This window comes from Petaurus breviceps, unplaced genomic scaffold, assembly GCF_028583685.1.
Source record: "Petaurus breviceps papuanus isolate PSGF00001 unplaced genomic scaffold, PetGlider_PUasm1.0 558, whole genome shotgun sequence".
Taxonomy (NCBI): Eukaryota; Metazoa; Chordata; class Mammalia; order Diprotodontia; family Petauridae; genus Petaurus; species Petaurus breviceps.
Window position 1 is genome coordinate 2,891,141 of NW_027186376.1, and position 23,581 is coordinate 2,914,721.

Sequence of the window (23,581 nt, forward strand, 5' to 3'; positions counted from 1 at the left end):
CCCTGTTCTAAGGTCCCTCCCAGCCCTGACCTTCCCTGTTCTAAGGTCCCTCCCAGCCCTGACCTTCCCTGTTCTAAGGTCCCTCCCAGCCCTGACCTTCCCTGTTCTAAGGTCCCTCCCAGCCCTGAACTTCCCTGTTCTAAGGTCCCTCCCAGCTCTGACATCCACTGTTCTAAGGTCCTTAGGTTTTAATGCTTTCTGATTTTATAAATTGAAATGATTTTTTACATTAAAACTTTCTGAGGGCATTCCAGATTGTAGGTGCCATTTAAGTGCTCTGTATGTGTGTGTGTCCTGTATTTGTGTGCATGCACATGTGTGCTTGCCATAGGAGAATTTATTTCTAATTCTAAGCGTTAAATAGAAAGAAGAAAGAAACCCTAAATACCAGATTTTCATAGATCGTTGCCCCCCCCCCCCCGTTCAGCCTGGGCTCTCTGGCTGAACTTCCACCTGCTTGAGCCCCCTCTCTCTGAGCCAGCCTTTCCCCTCCCTCCCAGTGTTCCCCCTCCCCTCGACATCTCCCAGACACACCCACTCTCCTGCTCCTGCTGGCCTCACCCCAGCTCCAAGTGCCTCACTCCCCATCATTAATATCACTTAATGGGCTGACTGATTTGGTTTCCTCCTCTCTTCTCATCTGTCACCTGAAAGCCCTCCTGGTCCCAGGCTCCTGCTGCCCCATGAACAACGAGCTTCTCCACCTGCTGGAGCCTACTTGACCCTCGCCCCATCACCTTGTATCTACTTTAGAGATATTTTGGCTGGTCCTTCATGTACACGCTTTAGATGGGAAATGCCCTGAAGGCAGGAACTGGTTTTTGATGTCTTTGCACCCCCAAGTGCACTGGCTGGAGGCTGAGGGGCAGAGGGACCTGTCTCAGGCCATCCAGAATTCTGCCCCAGACTCTCCAGGTCTGTCACCCACGGTTCCTCTTTGATGACCCCCTGAGCTCAGATTCAGCCACTGGACAAGGTCTTGTGGCTCATTCTATCTCTCCCTCTACCCTTGAGACCCCCCACCCCACCCCATCAAGGAGCAGGGGCATGTGAGAAGACAGAAGGGTGTGGCCCAAAGAACACAGTCCTGGCCTGGGGCTCTCAGGAAGCCTGCCTTCAAATCCAGACCAGCTGTGTGTGGTTGTGACCGGGTCACTTGCCTTGCCAGGGCCTCAGTAGCCTAATCTGTAAGAAGAGATCATATCCTGGGCTGTGTTCCCTGGAACAGGGATGCTATGGGCTCTTACACCATGGTACTGCTCCAACAATAAATGTCTTCCATAAAAACATCCATTAAAAAAAAAAGAAATTGAGGCTGCCTGACCCACCAGCAGGAATTCTCAAGAGGGGATTCCTTCTCCATCTGAGGTCCCTTCTGGCTCCTCTGGTCATCTGAGTCTGGGGAGGTCAGCCCTCTCTGAGCTTCCGTTTCATCATAAGTCAAATGGGGAGAGTAGCAGAACTCACCTCGTGTGGCTGTTACCTTGATCAAGTGAGATCAGATTTGAAAAGCTCTTTGTAAACCTTGAAGTGCTGTATGCATTCTACTACCGCTGTTGTTCACAAGATAAGGAGCTAAGCAAGGCAGCCTGACCCAAGCTGGGGCTGGAGAATCCTAATCCCAGGCTCCATTCTGGTTGCTCGAGGCCTCGGGAAGGGAAGCGCTTATTCACCAACTGGGTTAGCGTCAAAGAGAGCTGGTAATCCCAGCCTCCCCTTTTTCATCCCCAGCAGCATCAATGTAATTTAGTCAGAGACTGGATGCCTTGAAGAGAGATTTTTTTTAAGAAAAGGCTGGAGCTTTAGGTAAAGGTACTAGCTTGGGAAGGATGGCCACCCAGCTGCAAAGCTGACTTTCCAAGATCCCAGGTTGCATGAGGCCATGCCCCTGCCCCAGAAGCTCAGGGGACTCCTTTTTGCCCTTCGGGTAAAACACGCCCTCCCTGGCATGCAGCCTCCCTCCTCTCCGATCCCCTCCTCTCCTCTTACACACTCCCTCTCCCATGGCTGCTCTCCTTCCTCTCCCGGCTTCTTGGAATGTCCAGCTCCCTCGGAGTCTCAGCTCAAGGGTCATCACCTACAGGCCTTTCTTTATTCATCCCATTGTCAATATTCCCTCCTTAAAACCACTGGTATCCATGGGGAAGAGAGCCTACAGTAAGTCATCCATGAACACATGTAACCACCCTCTAGAGTGCAAGCTTCCTGAGGGCAGGGGGGTCTGTTTTTGCCTTCTCCCGGGGACCAGCTCCTGGAACACAGTATTTTCTTGATCAATGTTGGTTGTTTTGGGGACATGTGCTGGGAGCTCTGACAGTCAGGGAAGAACAGTGTGTGTCACAGGGACCTGGAATCCGTATGATCCTAGGCATGTCCCTGCCCCTCCCTGAGTCTCAGTTTCCTCATTTGTAAAATGGTTTCTGAGCTCCCTTTTAGCTCTAGATCTTGTCTACCAAGGTCTGATCCATCCACTCATGTTACGTGTATATGCAGCCTGAGGGTGCATCACAGAAGCGACTTGCTCAGTGTCACACTGCAGAGGTTCTCGGGGGTCCCACCATCCCATATCCACCTCTTCTCCCAATGCCTGGAGTGGGGGTGGGGCTGGGGCTGGGAGGGACCTCCAGCTGAAATCCAGAAGACATGAATTCTGTGCAGTCATTCTGCACTCTGCGCTTAACTCGGCTCCCCAAAGACCTGTGCGTGGGGTGGGGGGGGGCATCATGTGGGCAGCATCTTGTTAGAGGCATTTCAGATGGGCCCAGAGAAGCCTCCAGGGCCACATGGCACTAATTATCGCACAGCCAGGCCCTGTATCGGCAAACCCCGCCAGCAGTGAGCCCAACTTAATAAGGGAGGGCCTCTGCCAGAAGCACTGATGAATTTTTAAGTAGGCAGTGTAAGGTAAGACAGACTTGATGTATTCAAATGTAGAGGTTCAGAAAACCTGGCTCCCAGGGGGTCCCCAGGAGTTGGCCAACCCCCTAGGAGCTAGAATCCTGGAGGGCTCCCAAAGATGGAGGGAGGGCCCGAGGCTGGGAAATCCACCAGCATCTTGCCCATGATGAAGCATGATGAAGGGAAAAAGATCTTAGGCTCACAGATCTTGTGCTGGAGGGCTCCTCAGAGGTCCTGGAGTCCAACTGCCTCATTTTACAGATGAGGAAACTGAGGCCCAGAGAGGCTGAGGGGTCACATGGTTAGGGAGTGTCTGAGGGGGGGTTTCAGTCCTGATTTTGTGGCCACAGCATCAGTGTTCTTCCCCCTACTTTCCAAGGCTTCTTCCTGAGGAGCCCTCAGCACAAGCCCAGTGGATTAGGAGGCAGGACCTTGGGTCTGAATCCCAGGTCTTCTACTAACTCTTTATATACTTGAGGTAGGTCCCTTCTCCTCTCTGAGCCTCAGCGTCTTCCTTGGTACAATGAGGGAGCCAGGTGAGGGGCCCTTAGATTCTGCAGCTTTGGACAGGACTTCCAGCCATGAGGGTCTATGAATCTCTGGCATTTGGGATGCTTTGTCTGGAGGGAGGGCAGTGACAAACTCCTTTGCTTCCAAAGCCAAAAATAGATGTAGAGAACTTTGGAGAGGAAAAAGGGAGAAGAAAGAAAAGAGGAAAAGAGGGGATTGGGAGGAGAGAGGTAACAAAGAAAGGAGGAATGAGGAGGGAAAAGCAGTGAGGGGAGAGAAGACGGCAGGGGGAAAGGAAAGGAAAATGGAGGAGAGGAACGAGAGAAATAGAAAAATGAGAGGGAGAGGAAGGAAAAAACAGAAGAAAAGAAAGTAAAAGAGTGAGACAGAGAAAGAGACAGAGAGAGAGAGAGAGAGAGAGATAGCAGAGAGGGAGGGGAAGGGAAAGGGAGTGAGATCAGAAGGCAGATACAATAGTGATTCCAGCATTGAAAGGCTGGACAGTTGGAGGAGAAAGCGTCCTGTCTTTGTTACTAGCACAGCTAAGTCTGAGCTCTATCATCTGAGGAGGTTAAATGTGTAGGTTTAATAGCCAGCACTTGTATACAGCTTTAAGGTTTGCAAAGCACTCTACAAATACCAGCTCATCTCTTCATAACAACCCTGGCTGGTAGGTGCTATTATTATCCCCGTTTTACAGTTGAAGAAACGGAGGCAGGCAGGGATCCATTGATTTGCCCCAGTCCCAGAGCTACTAAATGTCTGAGGTCACCCCGAGCTGCCTCAAGAGGTGGCAGATTTCAGCTCAATTCCTACTCTTCATGACCCAATTAGAATGTAAGCCCCTTGAGGGAAGGGTTGGTTTTGCTTTCTCTTGGTAGCCTCAGGGCTTAGCACAGTGTCTGGCACAACAAGCATTTAATAAATGCTTACTGATTGATCATTATCAACCCAAGCCACCGACCACTTGCTTGACCTGTTCTTCCCCTCAGATCCATTCCCTAGGCTGGACCTGGACCGACACTTCTGGGCCATTCCGGAGGCGGTAACTGGGACCTCTGTGCACTTCCCAGGAACTGAGCTGAGTTCCTTACAATCTGAGAGGAGCAAGACGGCCTGCTAATTGGAAACATGCTGAAAGAGCCCATTTGGGAAGATTACTTACACAAATATTCCCCAGGGTTGTCATTATTTAAAGCGCCTTGGGGGATGTTCTCCAAGCAACTAGGAAAACCAAGGACCAAGGACTTAGTCATCTGCTCCGCAAGAAAGTTTTCAGCAACTATTCTGAGGGACCACGTGGGTCTTAGGGGATGGAAGAAAGTACAGACTCATGGTACAAAGCCAGAGGCCCAAGACAGAATAAATATTCAAGGCAAGAGCCAGCCTCATCAACCTGTTGGAAGCCTTTGAAGAGAATCATTACCAAGGCTTACCAGGGGACGTGGGAGAGAATGTCCCCCTTGGAGCTTTCAGAAAAGCTTCTGAAGACCTAGCGGCATCCGGAGGAAACAAGAGATAGAATCCAGATGAGACACAACATGTCAACTTTCCGTGAAAGCCACAGGGAAATGTAGGCGCCTGCACCATGACCAGGGAGGAGAAGCAGGACTCATGTTCTGCAGGCCAGAAGGAGAAGACTAATGAAATCATTCCAGGACACTGCTGGTAGGTCAGTGGCCTATTTCAAGCTTCAAAGGAGCTTTCCTTAGCCAAGTAGGATGCTTGTTAAAGGAAGCTTCCCTGGCCCTGTCTGGGAAGCTGCTTAAAAATGCCCATCTCATGATGGCAACAATGTAAAGGAAGCCAATGCCGATCGACTGCAGGACTAATCAGGGCAGTGTCGAACTGTTACTTCAGAGGACTGATGGTGAAGTATGCTTGCTGCCTCTTGGCAGAGGTGGTGGGCTACAGGTGCAGAATGGGGCACACATTTTCCTATAGGGCTAATGGGTTGATTTGTTTTGACTAATTGTACTCCTATCTTACTAGGGAAGCTTTTATTGGGGGAGGAGAAGGACAAGTAATGCTTTTCTTAAAAAAGCATCAATAAAATTGTTTTTTAAAAGATGAAAAAAATGTCAATCTCAGGATCCAAGTCTAGAGAAATATCACTCTCTCCTTTCAAATTCCTTGGTATTTGTAATTATTTGTATGAATTATTCATGTATGTGATTTGGTAGAACGTAAGTTCCTTGTTTTTGTTTCTGTATCGACATCACCTAACCCAATGCCTGGCACAGAGGAGGGGCTTAGCAGACGCTTACTGAATTTCTTATTGGGTGCCTACCTGGCAGGGATGTCCCAGAAGGGATCCTTCTGCTGAGTGACAGATGGGAACTCTGGGACCCAAAACTTCTCCTTCCTTCTGTCTGATGGATTCTCTGATTCTTTTCTAGCTAGGTCCTTGAGTCCACTGTTTTTATACATTTATGCAAGTGAGTCTTCTATATTAAACTGGATACAGAAGTCCTTAGTCAATGCACAGCAGTGAAAGGTTTTGGAAGAACTGAAGTGAGGCTGTGTGGGAATCCTATTGGCATTGGTGAGGACACTTAGTCACACCCCTTGAAGGCTTTGTCACCTGGACTTCTGAGAGGACAATTCAGGGGCAGCCGCACCCCCAGGAGAGAGCTATCCCTTTGGATTGACTAGAGCTTTATAACCTTGAAGCACTTAGAGAGACATGCTTATTCTTATTACTTTCTTGTTTTTTTTCTCATCTTTTTGATGCAGTTCAGCTAGAAGCTGTCGCAGGACAAGCTGCCTTCCTACTGGCCATTCTGTCTTTAACGTTTCACAGAAGATTACTGAGTGATATTTGACTGACTTGTAGATGGTTGCCCAGGTGGACAGGAGGGCAGGAGGACTGCCTCATCTTCTCGAGGCTGCCCAAGAGCACCCCTCCCTTGACTCTGGTTGCAGACAGGATGACGGGGATGACAGGCATCCTGCTCCCACAGGATGCTGATTTCTTCCACTGACTCTCCATGAAGCCCGGAGGGAGGATGCCATCTATTCAAATGTACTTCTTAGATTTTATGGATCAATGCTATTCAGTCTGGGAATATGAGGGTGTCGGCTTTGTCCATGACAAAATATGGTTTCAGTCAGTTTGTTGGCTAAGTTCTCAAGGATATTTGGGGGTATTATTTGGAGTCCAGAGGTTTGCCTCAGTTTACAAATCTGGACGAGCTTTTGGTGTCTAAGTCTAGTCTCCCAGGGGAAGACTGCCTCGGAGTAGGCAAGGTCCCAGAGAGAGAAATGGGTGGCTAAAGGTGGTGGGACTCATTGTCTTTAACCTTGCCTTAGTTCAGGCTAATGAAAGATCTCCACTGTGGGACACAGGCCCAGGGTGCTGGCACTCCAGCCAGGTTTCTTGCCTTCTCCTTTGCTTCTAAATATAAAACACCAGCTCTTCCCAAGTATCACTGACCTTTGGGGTTGTTCTGCCTTTACTTAGAACCAGAAAATGTCAGAGGGACCTTAGAACATGGAATGTCAGAGCTGGGAGGGGCCTGAGAACAGGGGATATCAGGGCTGGGAAGGGCCTTAGAACAGGTTAGGAGGAGTCTTAGAACAGGGAATGTCAGAGCTGGGCAAGAGACGGGACAGAAAATGTCAGAACTGGAAGGGAGCTTGTATCCCATAACTAGAGAGCAGAGTTCCATTTGAGCTGGCGGAGACAAGGTCCTATATCTTACTCAGGGTCTATAGTCAAACGATGAAGGAAGATTTCACTAGTCATTAACAAAAGCCTGGGTTTTCCTGCCTGGGGCCAAGCAGACTGCCACAGCTCTCTGGAAGGGGCTGAGCTTGGCAAGGAGGGGTTTGGGGACGCCCAAAGAATGGGAAATAATTGCCTCTCATTGCATGCTGTGCTCTGGAGTGGCCCAAGGCTGACTTTGCCAGGGAGATCCCTCCCTAATTATCTCTGGCATCTTGGGGGCTGAGTACCCATCCGTCTGGGTAAGTGGGCTCTGCTTTGGAGGCGAGATACGTCGACAGCCTCTGGGCAGTGATGCCAGCCTGATGAGAGAGGGGAAGGGGGTCTGCACAAAGGAAGGGCTTCAAGCCTGCGTGTGCCCAGTTCCCTCTTGGCCTGGGGCTCTGTTCTACTGAAGGGTGGCATGTCTAGAGTCTCTGGCTAATTGGGACCAGACACTATGAGCTGGTGTCTTTCACCTCAACCACAGACAAGCCCTTAAGGATGGGGATGCAAGCAACTGCCACACCAGATGGCCTGGCCCCATCCCGGAGGTGTGGACAACTTGGGCTCTCGTCAGTAGCTCCACATCCCTCCCCCAGCCTGGGCACATGCCCAGAGAAAAGACAGGCCTGGCCTCTCCCAACCCCACCTTAAGCTAACGGGGCCTTGGCTCCAAAACAAGGGCGTCTTCCAGCCCTAAATAAGGATTCTAAGCTTGTCTATCCTACAAACTCCTCACCCTGTCATCCAAGTCCCACTGATTCCTACAATTCCAATTTTACTTCAACTACCAGAAACTCTCTTTCTGTCTGGGCATGTTTCTTAATCTGTGAAATGAGAGGACTGGACTTGAAGACCTCAGATGTCTTCCAGCTCTTGACCTATGACCCTAAGTTCCTACTCCCCTTTGGCTACTTTTGGAATGCTGACCTTGGAACCAGAGGGCCAGGGTTTGAATTCTACTTCTGATACTTGCTAGCTATGGGAGCTTGGCAAGGTCACCTAGCTCCTCTGAGACTTGGCTTCCTCCTTTGTAAACCAGGGACAGGACAGCTTGCTGCTTTCCCCACAGGGCTTTGGAGAAAGCATTAAAATGTGATGGAAATATTTGCCACCATCCTCAAGTGATGGGGACCTACACTGGCCATTCCTTGTTCTCCTTCCTGGTCTTAACTCTGGTCATCTTCCATTCCAGTAGTGAAATCTCCTTTCAAGAGGTCACAGGCTTGGAGCTGGGAGGGGCCTCAGGGGCCAATTAGTCCACCCTGTCAGTCACATTTTACTGACTGGGGGAGAAACTGAGGAGTGACCTGCTCAAAGATGGAGGGGGAGGTTGATTCAATGAGACTTGGTTGTGTCCCCTTGATGGCAGGGACACAGTCTCATTGTACCTTTGTATATTCCTCAGGCCTATCATTGTACTTTGTATATATTCAAATACCACAAAGTATCTGTGATGTCATTAATTTTTGTCTCCTCCAGTGATGTAGCCAGCAACCCATCTAGCCCTGCCCTATCTATGTGACCATTTTCCATGGCATCCCCCAAGTTCACCTCAGGGAGTCAATACACTGTGCGAGGGACCATCCTTTTGCTTGACCTGGAATATGTCAGAAATATTGGTTGAATCAAACTGGATTTTCTGTGGCCAGGAACGTACTTGAGTTATCCACAGAGTCTGCTTTGAGGGGCTTTTCCCTCTGATAGTGAGCTCCCTGTCATTGCAGGTGATCAAATATTGTTCCAGAGAGGGAGAGGTGGGAAATACTTCCTAACAGATTACAAGTAGTGAGCTCCACGGCAATTACTGCATGACCCTTTGTTGGGTATATAGTAGCAAGAAAGTCCCTGTTCTGGTAAAGGGGTTAGAGATGCCTTCGGAGATCTCTTCCAGCCCCAAGATTTTAATATTCCATCTCCCTGAAAGTGACACTAAGCAAAAGAAACAGAAAAAAACGAGGCTGAATAAGTGAAGAATGTCGGAGACAGAGGCAGCAATGCTTTTCAGGGAAAGCCTTAATGTGGAGCCATCCGTCCCCAGCATTGAGGCTCTCTGTCATCGTCGGTCAGCACATTACTCAGTCATTGCCGAGGGCTTTGCCGTGGCTGTGACGTGATCCTTCCCACTCTGTTCCCATCTAATGTCCCCATCTTGACTAATCTCCATTTTTCATCTTATTAATGGTGATCTTCAGGGCAATAGGCTTCCCATCAATCTGAAAATAACAAACAGGCCCATTTTCCCGTGCCATCCCTGGCAGACCATTGGTTCCAGCAGGATGGCTGAGCAGGGTCACATTTCCCGAAACAGAGAGGTTCCGTCGGCTGTGATCACAACCGAGTCAGGAAGGCAGAAAGGGAGGTGATTTACCTTTCCAGGGGCTCCTCTCCTGGGATGATCTTTACTCCCATTTTTCCTGCCTTCACACCTCTGCTCTCACCCTTCTCTGCTTCTAGAACATCCTTCTTTCTTGCTGAAATCTTCTCACTCTTCAGTGCCCAGCTCCAAAGTCACTGCCTTTATAAGTCTCTCCTCACTGTCCCTGTGAAGTGATCTCCCCCTCGCCAGTCTTCCCGTGGGCTTCCAGATGAAAGGGATCGTTCAGTTGTCCAGTTTTACAGACAAGGAAGCTGAGCCTCCAGAGGGAGGATTCATCTGGGGATTCAGCTAGTAACTTGCATGTTCTAGTTTCTATGATTGTTTTAGGGTTTTTAATACTTTCCTGGATGATAAGCCCTGAAAAGGCAAGGGAATCGAGGTAGCCTCAATTCAGTCCACATTTATTAGGCCACTACTATGTGCCAAGCACTGAGCTTTGTGCTGGGGAGACAAACACAAACAGTTCCTACCCTTCAAGAGCTTATATTCTACTGGGGGGGGGGAGAGATACACTGTGCACATTATGGTAGTGCTAGACAATTAAGGGGAAAGGGAAAAGGAATTAGCCCTCAGGAGGATCAAGGAAAACTCCTGGGCACTAGACCTAGGCCTTGAAGGAAATTCACTGAGGGTTCTAAGAGGCTCATGAAGAGATAGTGCATTCCAGGCCCAGGGAAGAGCCTGCACCAAGGCAAAGGGGCTGCCAGGGGATGCCAAGGGCACAGAAGAGCCCCTGTGGGCCCAAACTGTAGTGCACGGAAAGGAGAAGCAGCAAATGACTGGGGGTGGGGGTGGTGGTAGTACATCTCAGTGGTCTGTATTCTAGAGAAATTTCCAGCTCTGACCTTCTCTGTTCTAAGCTCTGACATCCCCTGTTCTAGCCCCCTCCCAGCTCTGACATCCCCGGCTCTAAGCTCCCTCCTAGCTCTGACATCCCCTGTTCTGAGCTCCTTCCTAGCTCTGACATTCTATCTGTCAAGAACTCCTAATGTTGTGGGTCTGATGGGGCAGAAGGGATGAGTAGATTTATTCTAGAAGTTACAGTAGGAAAAGGTATCTTCAGTTCTAGGGTGGGGGAATATTTGGGGACCTTGAGATGAAACTCCAGGGCTGGCATTGGTCAGTTGGGAGAATGTGAGACTTTCCCAGAAGCTGAGCCAGGGGCTGCCCTGAGGGTGTGGGCCTGGTCATAGGGAAGTTGGGAGTTGTGGTTTGCTGAGTCAGTTCAGGGAACATAAAGGGGCTGCTTCCAGAGGCCTTCCAGTGGGAGGGGGATGGGATGAGTGAGTCAGCATGTGCCAGGGCCAGGGAGACCTAGAGGATCCCACCTGGGGCTCCAATGAGACCTGGTTCATGGTCTCTGGTGCTGTCTTACCTCCCTGCCTCTCCCACGGCCCCCCCCCCCCAGCTTCAGTGAGAGGCCACAGTCTGTCCCATCAGAGAAAAATGTGGCATGAGGCAGAAGAGATCTGGGTTCAAATCCTGGCCGGGTGAGTTTAGGTAGGTCCCTTGGGTTCTCTGACCATGACCAAGTTTCCTTGTCTGTAAAAATCAGAGAGCAGCACTCAGCACCTGCCCTACAAGGCTCTCCAAAGGCTCAAATAAAATAATAATGTTCATGTATCACTGTAACAGTCTTTAGGGCTTTAGAGAAAGCCGGCTCTTCTGCAGGGCATTGAATGACATCTCTGCTCTGACACACGTCACCAGCAGTGCTCAGGGATATCCTGGGACATCCTAGAGATGAGTCATAGTCAAAGTGCTTCCCCAATTCTTAGAGGAGACACAGGAAGCCAGCAAGAGGGGGGTGACCAAGGCTGAGAAATAGCTTCCCCGTTCTGGAATCTTGCCTTCTGGCCTGGGCGAGCCCCCATTGGTGCTATGGGTGACAGCCTCTCCAGACCTTTCTGCTTGTCTTTGAAGTGCCAGCCAAAGTATGGCTCCCACCCCTCATGAGACCAAGAAGTCTGCTTCCCACAAACACAGCCAAGCAGCGGGACTTGGTAGGTCCGCATGGTCAGCCATGGGCTTTTCTCCTCAAGGCAAAGCTGATGACAGCCCAGTACCACACATGGGCTGCAGGAGAGGAGATCACAAGGACACTGGCAAACCCAGTTGCAACCAAACCCCTCCTCCCCACCTCCCACCAGATAAGAATGCAAACAGCAGCCTTGGTCATAACTGCAAACCCGCTGCGGCCCTGGAGGAACAGCTGGCTGGCCACAGGTGGTGAAGTGAGCACTATCTGGTCTTGAGTTTGGCACATGCCTAGGACCCACAGGCTGGGCTCCAGCATTGGAGGACAAAGGGATTTCTGGGAGATTCCCATTTCCATGCTTCCCAAAGTTACTGGTGGAGAGCAGTCAGGGAGGCAGTGCTGCCTGATGGGCAGCCCTTGGATGTGGAAGCAGAAGATCTGGCTTCTTCTCCTGCTGTTCTGAGCCCTCCTGCTGTTCTGAGCCCTCCTGCTGTTCTGAGCCCTCCTGCTGATCTGAGGTTCAATTTCTCCATCTGGGGATGGAGACAGCAAGAGCCGGGTGCCAACTCCAGACAAGACTGTGCAGAAAAAGGGCTGGGCAAAGCACAAAGGCCAAAGCCATCTCCCCTCCCACTATTTCACATATGAAGGATGTCACGATTCAAATTCTAACTGGAGCGCCAGAAGGGAGCTTGGGAACCATCTCGTCGGTCCCCCTCATCCTGGAGATGAGGACACCAAGCCCCAGGAATGGGAAGAGATTTGTCACAGACTAACAGGTCCCAGAACTTGGGTCTGAAAGAGTGCTGGGCCTAGAGTCAGGAAGATCTGAGTTCAAATTTAGCCTCAGACACTTACTAGCTGTGTGACCCGGGGTAAGTCACTCCATCCTGTTTGCCCAGTTTCCTCATCTGTAAAAATATGCTGGAGGAGGAAATCACAAAGCATCCCAGTGTCTTTGCCTAGAGAAGCCCATGGGGTCACGGAGAGTCAGACATGACTGAACACCACCACTTCTAACACTAGAACCAGCCACACTCCAGAACTGGAAGGGATCTGGGAGATCAGCCATTCCAATCACTCCATTTTAGCCCAGAGAGGAGACCTGCTGCAGCTCACCCAGGAGGTGACAGAGTGAGGGTTTGAAGGCAGACCCTGCCCACAGGCCACACAATAGGCTGCTTGATGTGCACACAATCTCATTTTCTAGAGGAAGTGATACACATCCTCGTGGAACCCCCCTTTGACTGGTACGGAAGACCAGGCTTCTGCAGAATCCCAGTTTGAGGAAGGTTTAGCTCAAGGTGTTTGAAAGCCCGGCCTCCAGGCACTCTGCAGTAAACCAGCTTAATAATTAATGTGCATTAGAAATAACTATCAGAGAACAAGTGCCAATGCTGTGTCCAGGGCCAGCACGGGCGGCTTGTCTCCTGCCTCTGACTCTATTAATGGGAGCAGGGAGGCCGCTATGAGGGGGCAGGCAGAGTCTGCCCTCAGCCCAGTGGTGCTGGTGGGCATGATGCTGAATAGGGCCTGAGGAATCCCTCACAGAATCCCCTAGACAGAGAAGCTGAGCCAACCTGGATGGCCTCCCTGAGCTCCCCAACTCACACCCTTGGGACCAAGCAGAGGATGTGAATCAGCGAATTCAACAAGCATTTATTAACCACTTGTTGGGTACATCTCCCAGTGTCTGCTGACTCTTCCCCATGAATGTGGCTATCATCTGAGACCCCTCTTTTCCTAGATAAACTTTCCTTTTTTCAACCACTCTTCATGGGACATGGGTCTAGAAGCCCTTCCCCATCCTGGCTGCCCTCCACATCACTTCTCAAATGGAGGCCCCAGAAAAAAACACAGCAAGACTCCAGGGAAGGCCTGGGCAGGGCCCAGCCAGAGGGATGCTCAGCCCCTCCCAGCGCTGTTTAACTATGGACACCTGAGAACCCCTCTCACCGTCTGTGCATGACTATACCTTTTTGTGGTGAGGGTCCTTAGAGGCTAACAGGCCGACTGTGTGTCTCTGCCACTCTCTACATGTGAATTCTACACGTGTATGTGTACATCAGGACTCAAGAACCTTCTGAGAAAGTAGACACATCCTTGCTGTCTTATTCCTCAGAGGTCTGGGATCTCCCTGCCTGGCTCCATCCTCTTTCCCCAGATTTCCTCACGAGGTCCAAACTTATCAGAGATGGCCACACTGCTGCTGCCTTCCCTCACCAGCTTCTGAGCTCATAACCGGGCACGAGTCACATGGTGCCCATTGATATGAAAGATGCCATTTCCCCTCCAAAGCTCATTCCCTCAGCCCCTTCCACAAGGTAATGATGGTTTGACAAGAACAACAGTGAAGGACGGAGGACAAGCTTGTGCCCAGGCAGGGGTTTGCTTACCATGGGGAGCCATAGATCCGGAATCCCCGCACGGTCACCTCCGAATCCTGGAGGTAGATACAGTTGGTCAGGAGGGACTGAACATTCTCATAATTCTCTGGCTTCAGCTTTGACACCGAAGGGAAATAGTAAAAGTCCTGCTTGATCAAGTCGGCCATGAACTCCTGGTCAAAGGTCAACTCGTGGTTCCCAGCAATCACGATCTTGTACTCATAAGGCAGGCTTCCTGGGGGAAAACAGACAGCAATCAACCTGAGAGTCAGGTCCGGGCCATGACAGGGAACCCTGTGACAGATGGCAGCATAGAGGGCGCTTAGTCAATGGGACTCAACGATCTACCTTGCGAAGTACATATGGAGAGCTTGGACGCTCCCCTTGTCTACCATCTAGTGCCCCCCATGTGAGCATGCTCTTTCCTCTGGGCCCAGTGAATGCAAGTTAATTTTAACCTGTGACAAAGCCAAAAATTGCTGCCAAGATAAATGGGAGAGACAATGGCATGCACCAAAAGTAAAGCTATAGGGCCTGGGTTCAAATTCTAGCATTTCCACTTGATACCTTTGTGACCTTGGGCAAATGGTTTGACTTCTCTGGGCCTCAGTTTTCTCCTTTGTAAAATGAAGATGTTGAACAACACAACCTCTTCTAGTTTTAAATCTATGAACCTATGTGACCTTTCCCAAGACACTTCCCCTCGCTGGGACTCAGTTTCCTCATCTGTAAAATGGAGAGGTTGGACTAGGTGGTCTCTAAGGAACATATCACCTGATATTGAAAACATTATGCAGACAAAAGTCAAACAGAATTTTTTTTATTTCCAGGATAAGATTTTTTTTTAATTGTCCACAATACTCCTTTTACTTTGTTCTATCAGATACTTGAGAGCTGAGTCATAGATAAGTTAGATAAGTCACTTCCCTTTTTGGAGCCTCCACTTTCCACATCTGTAAAATGGGGATAGCAGTACATGCCCTCCCTCTCTCATGGGGTGGTGTTGAGGAAAGTGCTTCGTAAACCTTAAAGTATCATAGCACAAGGGCTGTTAGCAATCTATGGCACCTCTGGGTTAGAAAGGAGCTCAGAGGTCATTGATGCAGGTCATCCCTGAGCCGGACGCCTTCTGAAGCATCTTTGACAAGTGATCCTGCAGTCTCTACTCATTGACTTCCAGCAATGGGGAACTCACTACCCACTGACCCAACATGTGGACAGCCCTCTAGGCTGGGAGGTTTTTTCCTTATACCGCAAAAGTTGGTGTCACTTTACCCTCAGCCCTGGGGCTGCCACAGAAAAACCATGGAATCTGGCCTGAATCTCAGGTCTGCTATGCTGTGTGACCCGGGGAAAGTCCCGTCCCCGCTCTGGGTCTCAGTCTCCTCTCCTCAACCAATAAGCACCTGGCTACAGGGAAAGACTTTCCTATAAGTGCCCAGGGAGAGAAGGGGCCACTTTGCAAGGTGAAGGCAGTGGCTTCTCTCTTCGAGGTGCCCACGTGAGGACTATGATTCCCATTTTGCAGATGGGGAGATAGAGGATATAGGCAGTCAGGTGATATGCTCCTAGACACACATACAGGAGTCAGGATTCGAACCCAGAGCTCTCCTGACTTCCCCACCACAATGCCTTTCTCTTCACAAGGAGTGAGCTCTCTCTCATTTCAGGTGCTTTAAGCAGATGCTGCCCACATGCTTGGCAGGGTTGTTATAGAAGGGAGCCTTGTGCAGCTCTGAGTTGGACTAGATGCCTGGCCAAGGCTGCTTTCAGCTCTAAGATTCTATGACCTGCATTTCCAGAAACCTGTGGTGTATGTGTATGACTGCATGTGTGTATGTATGTGTGAGTGTATGTATATGTGTGTGGATGTATATGTGTATGTCTACATGTATGTGTGTATATGTGCACGTCTGTATGTCTGCATGTGTGTGAGTGTATGTATATGTGCGTGAGTGCATGTCTGTATTTGTGTGAATGTATGGGTGTATATGTGCACATCTGTATGTCTGCATTGTGTGAGTGTATGTATGTGTGTATGTGTGCGTGTGGCTGTATACGTGTATGTCTGTGGGGGGGGCACTGGGAGACCCTCCCTCCCCTAGCACAGGCGAGCACCCTGGAGCTGCTCAGGTCTCCAGCCTTAGAGCTAACAGGGACTCCTGTGAGCGTGTCTAGTCCAACTTCCCATTTTATACATGAGATAACTGAACCCCAGAGAGGGGAAGTCACTTGCTCACAACCACACAGTCAGCATGGGTCAGTGCGAGGACTCGAACCCACGTCTTCCTGACTGTGAAGCCAAATCTCTATGCACTGAGCACGTAGTCCCACAGAAACCCATCTGTTCTTCATGTAAAATCACTCTCTCCTTCACTGGAAGTGGTGCTTGTGAAGACAGACCCTCTTGGATGGGGACCCCTCTTCATGGGCATGATGGGAAGAAAGAAATTCTGCACACCTCTCACGTAAGAGCTAAGAAAGGGCAGAGGGGTTTTATTCCCACATGGGCTAATAGAATTTTACCTAGTGTGACTGTAATGATTTTGGTATGCTAATCCCAGAAACGGCCGGAGAACATTAGGAACGCTTTCCCTGTCTGTGGAATTTTTGCCATGCTCTTTACTCCATGGTTCTTTTATTATTTATAATAATAATTAGTCATCCAGTAAGCATTCATTTAGCACCTCCTGTGTACAAGGCACCAGGCTATGCACAGAGGATCCAGAGAAGGCAGACCATGATCTCAAGGAACTCGCAGACCAAAAAGGGAGACAGTGTGCCCATGGCTATGTCCCCAAACACACACATGTGTGCACACACATGCACACACATGTGCACACACACACAACTCCATTGGCTCGCCGCCGACTCCAGGAACAAAACCCAAATCCTCGCTGGAGCAGAGCGTGTAACGCCCATCACGCCTTCCGGCCTCTCCACACATTCCTCCGTGTTCTTGTGCTTTACTTTCCACACCCGGCGGTACATCCAGCCTTCTTGTGGACCCTCACAGACCATGCTGCATCTCCAGACTCCATGCACAGTCGCCCCCCCATATCTGAACTGCACTCTCTCCTCAGTGCAATCCCAAGTTTCCTTAAAGCTCAGGACAAACACCACCTTCTACAAGAGTCTTTCCTTATGCTCTCAGTTACTAATGCTTTCCCTGTCCATTACTTTATAAACATATTTGGCACATGTTCATTTTATATGTACTTTTATGCATCTCTGACCTTCTCTCTTTCCCCCCAAGGGAACACTGGGTGTTTCACAGATGGGACTATTTCATTTTCTGCTTGTGTCCTAGGACCCAGGCCAGTGCCTGGCACACAGCAAGGGCTTACTAATTGCTTACTGATTGATTGCTTCCCCTGTCAATGGTTGACTGAAATTTCCATCAGCATCAGGCAAACCAGTGATGATCTAATCCTGATATAACCAATGAAACCATCTCGCAGCTAATGATGCTTCTGATCAGCGGTGGTGCTAGAGGGTGCTTCTAAAAAATTGCACTCATCACTATTTCTGGGGCACCATCAGCATGAAATTTCTACCTGGGGCCCAGGAGGAGTCGAACTTGGTCTCTTTATCAGCTGTTAGGAAGGACTATTATGGAATCCTGTGCTCAGGGCCAGGACACATAGAGTGGTCATTAGTCTATAGACCCTATTCTAATAGCACCCAAAATTTAACAGCGAGAGGAGAAGAATGCCAGCACTGCCAGGGTCCTGTGATGTCTGACTGCCAGGGCACCACGGACTCACGCACACCCAAGAATCCAAGGAAAGGTGGCACTCTGCTAAACTGGCTACTGAAAATTTCAGAGCAGGCCCTCATTAGGCAATGGCTGTTACTCAACTGCCCTGCCTCCCCAGAGCATTTGGGCCGGGCCTTGAAGGAGGGGGAGAATTTCAGCAGGTAAAGATGGGATTGAGGGGGAGGAGGAGGAGGAGGAGGGCATTCCAGGTAGATGGAGCAGTGTGAACAAAGGCATAGGGGTGGGAATCAATCAGCACTTATTAAACACCTACTGTGTTCCAGGAGCTGTGATAAGATCTGAACACGGGTAAGTGCTAGACATGTATGAGAGATAGCAAGTGGTCTGATGCTACCAAAGCATAGCATATGCAGAAGAGGGCACATGCGAGATCGCAGTGGAAACAGAAACAAAAGCATTGTAAACGATTGAACCGTACTTGATTGATGGCTGAGGTGGGCAGGCCAGCCCATGAACACTGAAGGGAGAGACTGGTATGGCTCTGAATAATTCAGCCAAAGAAGCCTTGTGGATCATAGCCCTACCAAGGCTCCTCTGGCCCAATGCAGCCGAGCCCTGTCTGCCCAGGCCTGACGGTCACCAGGCAGCTGTGCCAGAGTAACCTGGAGAAGCCAGGAATGGAGGGGGCACATCCCTTTGTTCTCTTTTCCCTAAATGTTTTCTCCTTCCTGTGATCCATCCATCCATGAGCCAAAAGCCGGTGAGAGCTGGTTACAGGCAGTGCTGGCACTAATGTATTTATGTCATGTTTCTGTCTGTGGGTGTTACTTAAGCAAATTAGCAAATTACTCTAACGATACGGTTACATTTGTTATCATGACACCCCTGACTCTGACGCAAGCAGAGAACTGTCACTTCTGTGCTACTAAGTGTTGTGCCTGAAGGGGGAGAGGCTCAGGCTCCCCTCCTTCCCCTTTCAGTAGCAACTGGGGTTGGAGAATGTGTGTGCTTGTGTGTGTGTGTGATGGGAGGTGCGGTGAGGGGGAGTACCCAGCCTCTGTATCCTTGGCTGGGCTGCCTGTCAGGTGTGAGGGTCAACATGGGTTTCCAAATGGTCTCCGGAGTCCCTGTTGGAAAATGGTGGCTTCTTTCAATCAATACTCAGGAACCTCTTATTCAGTATTTGCCCATCCATCAAATCCCCAAAGGCCAGAGCCAGGAACTACGTGGAGAAGAATGGGTCTTAAAGGAAGGCAATGTGGTTCGGTGGGATGGGTGGTCAGAGGCCCCAGGTTTGAACCCTGGCACTGCACCTATTGCTTGGATGACCCTGAGAAGGTCACTTCCCTGACTGTGAACTCCAACCTCGAAGGTCCCGTCCATTTTTAAACAGATGCTGCTTTGATCCTTCAAAGTCCCTCACCCTCTGTGGGCCTCAGTTTCCTCCTCTTGGAAATGCAGGGGGCGGGCTAGATAACCTCTAACCTTTCTTCTTCATCATGATCCTGCCTGACATCTGGGGGCAGCCTCAATCCAGATGCCATCTGTGGCCGGTGGGTGCCCTGGATTCTGCCAGAGCCGAGGAGCCCCCTGTGACCTCCAGGCAGCCCACTAGTGCTTGACTAGCTCTGCCCATGGTGTGGACAGTGGCCGGAGGACGGCAACCGGGAGGGCAGAGCCCTTGGCTCCATGTAACGGGAAGATCAGGAGAAGGACCTGGGGGTGTCAGTGAGGAGAAGAGCAGACCCAGGGGAGACGAGAGGGAACAGAATGTGGGCAGAGACTTCACTGGTTGTCGTTGGCCCCAGAGCTCGGAACATGGGAGGATGTTGCAAAGATACAAACGTAGGTCTGCCTTCAGGAAAACCTTGCCAAGGTGGGTGCTGTCCCACAGAGGAATGTCCCTCTGGAGGGGGCAAGGGGAGCTCCCCTTCATCGGAGGCCTCCGAGTCGAGGCCACACATCCGCCTGCTGGTTACATTGGGCAGGGGAGTCCTGTTCAGGTTTCAGGCCCACTGAGGCCTCTGAGGCCCCTTCTAGCTCTGAGATTCTGGGAGTTTCTATGTCACGTTCAGACCATGAGAAGTGTGAATGCATCCCCCAAAACCATAGAAGCCTAGATCTAGGACTGGAAAGGCCCTCAGGGGCTACATAGCCCAATCCTCCCATTTTCCAGATGAAAAAATTGAGGCCATCAAGGCCTGGGAGGTTCAGCCCCAGGTCTGGCAGGCACAGTAAGCAGAGGGGGAATGGAGATGTGGAAGTTTCTGCCTCCAGAGCCAGTGCTGGGAGCTGCACGTAGGAAGCTCGCCTTTCCTGGCTTCATCTTCTTGTAAAAGGTGATGATTCTTTATCGCTCCCAGTTCCCCATCCCATTTAAATGAAAATGTTGCCTTGAAACAGCCTAATCTGTTACATTCAACAAGCTGCCGCCGCTCCCCCCATCATCTCTGCCGTTTCCGACTCTCCATATTGAGTTAGACGGGGTTTTAGTGTTGTCTAAATGCGGTGATGATGGAGTCGATGCCCACTTAATGCCTTTCTCTCTCATTCCACTCTCTACAGATACAGCACTGAGAGAGGGAGGGAAGGAAGGAGGGAGGGAGCGGGAGGCAGCGCAGCCCGACTCAACTGCCACTGATTGCGTTTTTAGCACCTCTTTGACGCGTGCACTGTTTAAATACTTGCCTGATGTCTGGGAAAAGCACATTTCCACATTTGCCGGGACAGCACCCTATGGGATCCCTGGGAGATGGCTCAAAATGGCGGAGGTCGCCCTCCGTGGAGACCCAGACTCAAAGCCCGCCACAACCCAGAGCCAGGAGACAGGGCATTTGATAAGCCTCACCTTCTCTTCCTGGGGCAGAACACCCCCAGCTCCTCCAGAGAATGAGAAAAGACATTTAAATGGGCGGCGGGGGGGGGGGGGAGTCAATAGTTTCAAAGCACCCCCACCTATTTTTTGCTCTGTATTCACAGAGGCCCTGGGAGCCCCACAGAGCAACCCTGGCCTCTCTTCTTGGCCACCCACAGCACGTCTATTCCCTCTTCCTCTCTCTTGCCTGTGACAGCCCTCAGGTGCTGGGAGACCATTGGGGGACCATTCCTCCATGGTAAGGCCTAAATATTTCACTTCTCCAAAGAGTTGAGATGTCATCAGTATAAGCATTCCCCCTCCAGGTAGGCATGCTCACTTCTCAGCCCTAGGAGAGTCTTTTGGTGAACCGCTGTGGCCAAACCCACTCATCCCTTGATGGCTCATTCTTTGAGGATGGAGGTCTCTGTGCTTGGTTCAGCTAGTCCTTGCAAAGTCTACAACAGGGGATTGACTGCCGGACCCTGCCTTCCCAGGCTGCCCTCCATGTCATAGAGAAGCAGCAGGAGAGGGTCAGAAAAGGGGGTGACCTTCATGTCTTATTCATTGCAGAAGCCCCCAGAAGGAGGAACCAACCTAGAGTGAATGGAGGATATATGAGGGCAGGATTTGTATAGGGAAAGGAGAAGGCAAAGAGAGGAGTCAGTGGGGTATGATGGGATATTTAGAGAATGGGGGGAAAGAAAGAATCATGAATAGAAAAAAATGGCTTAGGAGAGGCTGGGCTCTCTTGCCCCCCTGTCCCTGCCCTGCCTTTACAGGGCTCACCACGGTTAGGATGCCTGGTCTTCTAATTTCCTCAACCTTTGGGCACCTACTGTCAGAACGCTAGACATTGACTAGCTGTGACAGGCTGTGGGACTAAGGAGAAGACAAAGGTTCTCACTGATTCAGCTGGCTGGCGGTGTTATCCATCCCATTCCAATGGAGAGCGGCTTAAAACAATGGCAGGTGGATGGATTGATTGTGCCTAGCTCCCAGCAAGGTCATCTGGTTGGCTGAGCCCCAGCATGAAGGCCTCAGAATCTCGGGTTCCTAAAGGCATTTGAGAGTCTCACACCCTTGGATTCAGAACCTTAGAATTCTAGATTCTTGAGAGTTCTCTGACCTCATTCACTCCGACCTCCCATTGCTCCCCAGTCTCCTGCAATCTAGCACCCCCCAAACTAGAACCCAGAGTTCTGTGCAGCTTAAACTCACAACTCCTGTTTTATATGGTCGATGTTCAAAGTCATGAGGCCTGGGATCCCCAAAAGGGGGTGTGGGGAGGCTTGTTGACTGTCCAGCGGCATGAGGGCAAAGATGAGAGTCAAAGCAGATGGCCCTGCTCCTGCAGTCTGTTCACACCGCTCAATTCACCAGATGATGGCCAACTCTGGACTTCGCTTTAGACTCTGCGGTCTGGCTCGAAGTCACGACTAGACGGCCAGAGAGCTGGCTTGCTAATAAACCAGTGCTTCCAAGACATATTTCCACAGGTGCAGTCCAGCTAATGCCAACCTATTTTTTAAAGCCCATAAAACACTCCTGGCTGTCCCTGCTGCCCAAAATAAGCATTTGTTTTGCTCCAACAATTGGAACAAATATTTGAAAATGATTATAACAAAATGTTCTGCTTTTTGAAACATTTCTTGGTTGTTTTTTTTTTTTTTTGGTTTGTTTTGATGTTTGTTTTAAAGCAAATCAAATGTATTAGAAATGAACAGCCACTGGCAGGATGTGGGTGTAGGTGTGTGTTGGGGGTTGGAGGAAAGAGGTGGGGGGGCAGGTCTCAGGGAGAGGCAGGGATATCTGACCACCAAGAGCCTGTCAGTTCTATGACGTGGGACCACATTTTCCTTGTGAAGAGTCAGAGAAAGAACTGGAAAGTGTGGGACCAGAGAGCCCATGAAACCTAGCACTGTCATTAGACAGGGGATTCCAAAAGTCTTAGTGCCATTTTAAGCTTTGATGGTTGGAGGGTCTAGCTGGAGAAACATAAAGGAAGCCCCTAGATGTAAGACGATGTATGCAAGAAGACAAGGAAAGAAGAAAGGAAGGGAAGGAGGGAGAAAGAGAAGCAGAGAGGGGAAGGAAGGAGTGTGGGAGGGATGCAAGGAAGGAAGAAAGTGACACACAGCAAGTAAGAGTCAAAAGCAGGACTTGAAGTCAGGTCTTGCTGACTCTAGGCCTTGCTCTCTATCTAGTGGAAGGAGTGGGGGACATTATAAAGGGCTCTGAACACCAGAGGATTTTATACTTAGTCAGCAGTCAATATGCATGCATTAAGTGCCTTCTGTTTTCCAGGTGCTGTCCTAAGTGCTGATTCTGCAAGTGCTTTCTGGAGAAGGGGAGTGAACTGCTCAGAAAGGGGCTTTGGGAAGACCTTGGACAGCTGAGAGGAGGAAGGACAGGAGGGGGGAGCTCCTCTGAACCCCAAGGCCACGGCTGGGCTGCACCCAAAGCCTTCCCACCTTAGTGAGTCAAGCCCCTTCCTTTCTAACACCTCACTTTCCTCCATGAACTTTAGGATCTGGTCACACTGGCTTCCTGGCTGTTTCACACAACAGAGATAGCTGAAACTTGCTGGCTGTGTGACCCTGGGCAAGTCACTTAACCTCCTGATGTTCCAGGCAAACTCTCTAGGAGCCCAAGTTGCAGCAAAGGTACTGGTCTGTGCTGCTGGAGGGGCCCCCATTCTCTCTCCTCCAGGATGTGTCTCCCCAGGAGGATGTCAGCCCTCGGAGGCAGGGGCTGCAGCATTTTGGTCTCTTGATCTCTGCTGTCTAGCCCATCTATGATGTATTGAGAGTGGCACCTGGTAAATGGTAGCATCTTCATTGGTGCAGCTTTGAAGAACCCAGGATGACTTCTGCTGATAACCAGGCAATGGAGGAGGCCTGGAACACTGACCTGTCCCTGAAACCCAGTTTGAATTCCCATCTTTTCTTAGTGGCTAGTAAGAGGAGTGGGGCAGGGGCAGGAGGGCCAACTGCTCCCTCAGCTAGACTGCAGAAAAGGACCGGCCTTCCCTGAGGCAGCTGGCAGAGGCCAGGGGAGAAGTGGGCCTCCATGAGCCAGACATAGAGGGAGAATGGAGCCTCAAGGCCATGAGCCAGACACAGAGGGAGAATGGAGCCTCAA

General features: G+C 50.3%; 1 protein-coding gene across 1 annotated transcript in view; it reads right to left on the reverse strand.

The window, feature by feature from the left end:
• MPPED1 (metallophosphoesterase domain containing 1) overlaps positions 1-23,581 on the reverse strand; it is a 99,434-nt gene that overhangs the window by 23,660 nt on the left and 52,193 nt on the right. Inside the window, exon 4 of the mRNA XM_069102834.1 lies at positions 13,872-14,097. Coding sequence (XP_068958935.1) covers positions 13,872-14,097 — 226 coding nt within the window. The remainder of the gene's footprint in view (positions 1-13,871; positions 14,098-23,581) is intronic.